Source organism: Alligator sinensis, unplaced genomic scaffold, assembly GCF_000455745.1.
Source record: "Alligator sinensis unplaced genomic scaffold, ASM45574v1 scaffold28_1, whole genome shotgun sequence".
In the NCBI taxonomy this organism is placed as follows: Eukaryota; Metazoa; Chordata; order Crocodylia; family Alligatoridae; genus Alligator; species Alligator sinensis.
The window spans coordinates 1,379,623-1,386,323 of NW_005842133.1; the positions used below are offsets into that span (position 1 = coordinate 1,379,623).

The window sequence follows — 6,701 nt, forward strand, 5'->3', positions numbered from 1 at the left end:
GCAGGCTGCCATTGACGTCCTTGTCCACTGTAACTCATCTAGATCTAGATTTTCCCATGTCTTCCTATACTTTTAGTGAAGTACCTTGTCCTCTAATGACTGAACATAGCCATGCTCCTGACAGCTGTTAGAGACTTTCTTTTAACTCGTGATGATGTTTGATGCACATCTTTGAAATTCTTTGATTGCCTCAGGAAACTTATGTTGTGACTCATTAATGGTTTTATTAGTTGGTCATTAATCATCATAATTAACTTACAAGGATGATCATCAGGAACTTCATTGTTAATAAATTCTCACAAAACACTCCCACAGGAACATTGGGCAGTGTGGAGCACGTTTCAGTAGCAGTACTATGAAACACAAATAATCAGTTTTTGTTATACTCAGTGAAAAGCATGATCTGTATAGACCTGAAACCTCCTCTGGGACAGTGGTCTTGTTTAGGCCCAGGTCCCAATTTAGGACATTCTCATAAAAATATTGACAAGGATGAAAAAAACAATTGAGGTACAACAGTGAAGAAATATAGACAAAGAGAAAGTTTATCAACATGGAACCAGTACATTTTAATTTTAACAATGAAGAGAGATGGACAGAGATGGAAATTGAATAGCTATTTATATGATTTTACTCACACCTCAATTTCATGTTGGGTTCCTTAAAAGGCAGGAAGAGGTTTGAGCTTAAAGATGGATACATTTCAGGAAAAGGACCTAAGTACAGTGAAAACTACCATTTAAGGCCTTTCTGTGTTGCCTTCTGCTTTGGTAGGTTGGAAGTAGTGAGAAAAAATAGATAAGGTACAAGTATTGTGTGCCTTCCTCCACATTTGGAGATGTTATCCTTAGTCAAAACTTTAGTTTTGCTTTAATAGTCTTAGGATAGTCCCGTAAACTGACAAAATATGCTAAAATTGTGTAGCTTACAGCAGCACCTTTTATTTGAATATGGATAATGGTCATGCTTCTAAAAAAGAGATCTTGCACAAAGCACATTGTACTTGCAATTAACTCCTAACCTAAGAATTTCTAGTGGGCACTAGAACTAGTGTTTGAAACTTGGAGAAAAATGAAACATGAAATTTTGCCCTCGTTATTATTTACATACACACCCCCATTTTCTGCAATAGTTAGAACTGACTGGAAACTACCTTTTAAACACTTAGTTGTGAACAGGAATCCAGGTTTTCCATTTCCCACGGAAAAACAGAAAAAACATGGATTTCCCTTTCTAATTGGGGAAAAATACAGATTTCTCATCATAATGGAGAAACATGTAGATTTTCCACTTTTGCAAAGAGTTCTCTGCAGGCTGGCAGAGTTCCAGGCTGCAAGGGGCCGGGGGGAGCAGGAGGAGGATGGTTAGGCAGGGGGTGCCATGTGCATGTGCGTGCTCACACATGCACATGGCCACCAGGCAGCCTGGAGAGCAGCTCCTGTAGGTAAGTTGGGGCAGGGGGGCGGGTATTGAGGTCCCCATAGTTAGGGAGTGAGTTGGGCAGGACTGGGGCTACTGCTCAGCCAGGAGGTGTGTACAACTTGGGGCCCGGGGATGGAGCCATGGGCGGCTCGTCTGGGGTAGGGCCTGGGTCCCTGCTGCTATGTGCACTCCTGGTGGGGGCATGCAGGGGGCACGGGTGCTGCAGGGGCCTGCAGATCTGAGTTCCTGGTCCCGTAGCCCTGGCAGCTGGGGGCCCCCTCCGGCAGGACTGTGGATGGGGAGTGAGGGGCACCACCAGGCTCTGGGGCGGGGCGGGTGTGGGTAGGGAGTGAAGGACACCTGTAGGGGGGCTATGGTTGGGGGGCGAGGGGCACCTTCAGGACTGGGGGGCTGTGGCTTGGGAGTGAGGGACCTGAACCTGTGTCCTGGTGAGTGAAGGGGGCAAGGGGATCTCTGATTGTTTGTGATAAACCCAAAGTCAAATACCAAAATATATAGGTATTTACCATTTGTTTTATTATAGTACTTGAAGCACTGGTAGGCTTCCAAATTGCTTTAAAATAGTAAATATATCAATAAAACATTGTGTTCAATTGTGGCATTTCATTTTAATCACAGATTTTGGGTTTTTTAATCTAAGAGTTTGTTTTAATCAGAGAATTTGCCATTTTTAAACAGAGAAAACATGACCAGGATCCCTGGTCATGAACAACCACTTATGTAGGATTTGTATTATAAGAGATGAGGCAATCTGAATTCTACATATAGGTCTTTGAGACACCACACTAGGTTTAGCCTGTATTTACTGTTTATGCAGAAGTTGTACTTGGGGTCAATGCTACTGTTATAGGAAATGATAGATACATACGCATTCACATGAGACGCAATCTCAAATGTATGGGTTTTCCCCTAAAATGTTGCTAGTACAGCTATTTTTGGGGTAGGACCACAGAAGCAATATACACCGAAAATGTTGATCGTTGCTATGTAATGCTTCTGCAGTTGTATAACAGTCTTCAAAAAGACCAGTGGCACTGAGAAGCACTGAATATATATGCAAGAGGGACCCTATTTACCACTTACTGGTCTGTGTTTCTTAATAGTTTTTCTTTCAGTACAAACAAATTTTTGTTCCTCTTTCTCCTAATCTTTTACTGCTTTAAAATCTTTTTAATGGGGTGTCAAGTCCTGTTGTTTGAGGATTTACTGTAAACAGTCGTCAGTGAAATCTTTCTATAGGCAGTACTCTGGTTGTTTTTTGAAAAAAAAGAAAAAAAAAGAAAACACAGGTATGTTTTCCATTAAACATGCAGTAGTTCAATTGCTATTGCAAAACCATGTTATACAACACAAGAATTTCTAATACATAAGAGGAAAGGCAGGGTTGTGTAGCAGTGTTATTTAGGTTAGTATGCCATGAATCACTTTTATTACCTAACATTTTTCAGGCACAATATGAACTTAGTTTTGGCCTCATGATTATGCCAGCCAGACTGCACATTCAGCGTGTGACGTTTATTGGGCAAATAACATCTCAGTTCTCATACTGAGTCTCCAAAACAGCTCTAATATGGCCATTAGAAGAGCTTTACGTATAGCAGATTTGTGGTTCTGTGAGCACTGAATATGTCGAATAAGCAAGACATAAATCTTCATATGATAAATTAGTTACGCATCGTTTTTGCCCAACTCTAATGATAATCCAAAATAAAGTTAAAGAACCTGGTGCACTTGAGTAGCAAAGAAGGTGTTAACTAGTTTCCATGCCAATATACTCATTCAGTAAAAAAGACTCAGATTGTCAAACTTGTTGCGTGCTGTAACTGCAGTTGAGTACCTAGTTACTGCTTCTGTATGTGTTCAGTCAATAATTTGCTTTTAAAAGCACTTGGGAGGCTTCAAATATTATGGTGGTGAAAAAGAGGGGTAATTAGAGTTATGTGAATAATTGGCCACGATGCTGTCAAAGGACTAACACCCTTGCAATGCACTGCAGATTAGATTGTGGATGATAAAAAATTCAGCCTGCTTTTTGGGATCACACTGTGATATTCCCAGACTGGCAATATTTTTGCATTATTTTTCTCAGAGATTCTCTGTTTTTAGTCCTGAATTTTAAAGAGAAAGATGTGATAAAATTCCTGAAATGAGTCAGAACACTACCTCTGTATCTATCTATATGATCCTACAGCACATAGGACACATACTGTCACAGATACTTAAGTACCATAAAACCACACTTTTATTGTGTGATGAGACAAATGATAACAGCGTGAAGAAAAAGTCCTGGAAAGTTAATTTTTTTATGCAAAAAGTAGAAAACTTTCAAATTAGCATGCCTGAAACCATTGTGGCTCTGTGTGGTTGGTACAGGTATTAAACATGAGGCATTATATTAGTCCTCTCAACAACCATGCTCCCAGCTCATGGAAGGTCAGATATGCCTGACCTTTAAAAATTGGAATAACTCTCTTACATGGGTCTGCCTTTTATTCTAGTGGAGAAATATTGTGTGTATATGTGGGTGGTTTGTTTTTTTTACACAAAATGTACACGGCATAAAGGTAAGTGAGGACAAACAAAAACTCATAAATATAAAATACATTGCCTAAAGAAATGCAGCAGGGAAGTGACTGAAATGAAACTAAACCCACATTTCCTGAGCCCTAGTCTCATGCTCTAGCTGTTGTACTGGACTTCTGCTCATACAGGTACTTTCTGGAAAACGGGATCTACTTCAAAATGTTGTTTTGTTTTTTTTAATGCAAGTGTTTTACAGTGATCCTTGTCTTGTCATTTGAAGATCTGGAAAGTTTTCTGTTTTCCTTTTCAGGCCAGGAAGACCCCAACAGTCTGAGGCACAAATACAACTTCATTGCAGATGTGGTAGAGAAGATAGCCCCTGCTGTGGTACACATCGAATTGTTTCGCAAGTAAAGATGTCCAGATTCAACTTTATATTCCTGTAGATCACATGGCTTAAGTCTGCCAGAATAAGTTATGAGATATACTGGTATAGGTTATAAGAAAGCTGCTGGTAAATATTTATCACCCTGACACTCTTAAGTAAATGAGTATGTATTAATTTGTCTAGTTCTGGCACAATTTTTTATACTTAATCTTATGACATAAAATGTAAATTGATGCTATTTAAAAATTATACTAAATTTTCTAAAATATGTAAATATGTTGCATGCTTGTTGGCTTTGTGGTAATGGGGACAAGAAACGCATAATTTGTTATCTCTGAACAGTCTACATTTTCTGCAAACTTAAATGTTTCTTTCCTATATCTTCTAGACTTCCTTTTACTAAGAGGGAAGTTCCTGTTGCCAGTGGCTCAGGGTTCGTTGTCTCAGAGGATGGACTAATAGTGACAAATGCCCATGTAGTTACCAATAAACATAGAGTAAAAGTGGAGCTGAAGAATGGTGCAACATATGAAGCTAAAATTAAAGATGTTGATGAAAAAGCAGATATTGCACTCATTAAAATTGATGCTCAGGTGAGTTGGGGAACCAAAGCATTTTTTTTTCCTCATGCTAAACTGTTCTTTGTAAAGTTCTTGTTAATTGTAATATTTAAAGGACGCTTAATTTTATAGGTCAGAGATGCTCAACCCCCAGCCCTTGGGCCCAGTGCTCCTCATGGATCGGGAAATTCGGCAGCGGGGAGTGGTGGTAGTTAATACTGCCACCGTTCCCCGCTGCCAAAATCCTCAACCCTTCATGGCCAATTAGAGCCCTACCACCCTTGGCAGGGCCTGATGGGTGCTGGGCCATACCCTCTTCTCCCCACAGGGCTGGGCCGGCCCCCCTTCTTCCTGCGGGGATGGACCACGGCCCCTTCCCCTGTGCATCTGCTTCATGGCTAGGCCACGCCGCCTCCCCCCCATGGGGCTGGGCCATGCCCCATTCCACTCTGCCCAGTTTTTTGGGGGCTGGTCACACCTCCTCCCCCCACCAGGTTGGATTGGGGCTGGGCCATGCTCTGCCCCTCCCTGCAAGGCCAGTTTGGGGCCAAGCCTAGCCGCCTTCTCCCATGCAGCTGGATTGGGGCTTGATTGTGGTCCCCCGTCCCCCCCAACACACACACACACACACACACACACACACACACACACACACACACACACACACACACAGAGCCAGAGGGACCCTGCAGTGCCTCCTCTGGGCACTGGATTGGGACCACTAGCCAGATCTGGCCCATAGAGGGTTCCAGCCCTGCCCATTCGACTCTCGCTGGTCAAAAAGGTTGAGCACCACTGGCATAGATCATAAGGTATGTATGTAATCTGATAAATTTGTGTACATTTTTAAAAGCTAAAGTTGTAATAAATATTGGAAGTTATTATTTGCATACATTACTTTTTCTGCAACTAATAAAAATAAGTACATTTGGGGTTTGTGTAGACTTCCCAAAGGAAAAGTATATCCTGGATATAAAATGTCCAGGCTAATTTAACCCTCTAGCTGTAAGATGAAGTTTTGTCTTGTGGTTACTGCAAAAATGTCTTTGCAAAAATGGGTCCTCTCCTGTTTCTCCTCCATTAGGTCTTGGGAACCTTTACATTATGTTTACCTTTTTTTTATTCTTGTGGACCCTTTTTGATGAATGGTGGCCTGTAAATACAAGGGGGTAGACTCAGTGTCTTGGGAGGCCCTTTCCTATCCTATATTGAACTTCATTATGTTATGTAAGTGTTATTGGATGCAAGCAATTACCTGCAATCCTTCTTAGACTAGTTTAACTTGCTTGGTCTTTCTAAGTGACCACCATGGAGTCAATATAAGAACATTTACCTCAGTTCAGGGTTGGGGGGGAAGGGGGAGGAAATTTAAACGTTCAGGTAGACAGGTAAGCAGGCTTTATCTGAAACAACATGGATAAAAATGTATACATCTTCCTGTGGATTTTAGTTCAAATCTATTTTAGTCAAGGGATTTCATTTATAAATAAGATACCAGTTAAATCTCAACTCGTGTATTGCTCATGTAGTGCACTGTTACTACTGTCATAACCCAAGGGTATGATTTTGTGTGTGCTTCGGCACTGCAGAATTATTTCCCGCCACGAGGAGCTTTCTTTGCACGGTGCAATTCTCAGTTGCATGGAGAAAACCCCGGTGCAAAGGAGTTCCCGCCACCCGCATGCAAACTTGTGTCCCACTATTGGCTGTTTCTAAATTATTCCCACGTGGCGGCTAGCGATTGGCTTGCTAGCCGTATAAGAGGCTTGAGCGGTTTCCGCCCAAGT

At 41.4% G+C, this 6,701-nt stretch overlaps 1 protein-coding gene across 1 annotated transcript in view; it reads left to right on the forward strand.

Annotated features, from left to right (window-relative positions):
• HTRA1 (HtrA serine peptidase 1) overlaps window positions 1-6,701 on the forward strand; it is a gene marked incomplete at its 5' end in the record, with an annotated part of 57,178 nt that overhangs the window by 25,901 nt on the left and 24,576 nt on the right. Inside the window, 2 exons of the mRNA XM_006025126.3 lie at window positions 4,277-4,376; window positions 4,743-4,947. Coding sequence (XP_006025188.1) covers window positions 4,277-4,376; window positions 4,743-4,947 — 305 coding nt within the window. The remainder of the gene's footprint in view (window positions 1-4,276; window positions 4,377-4,742; window positions 4,948-6,701) is intronic.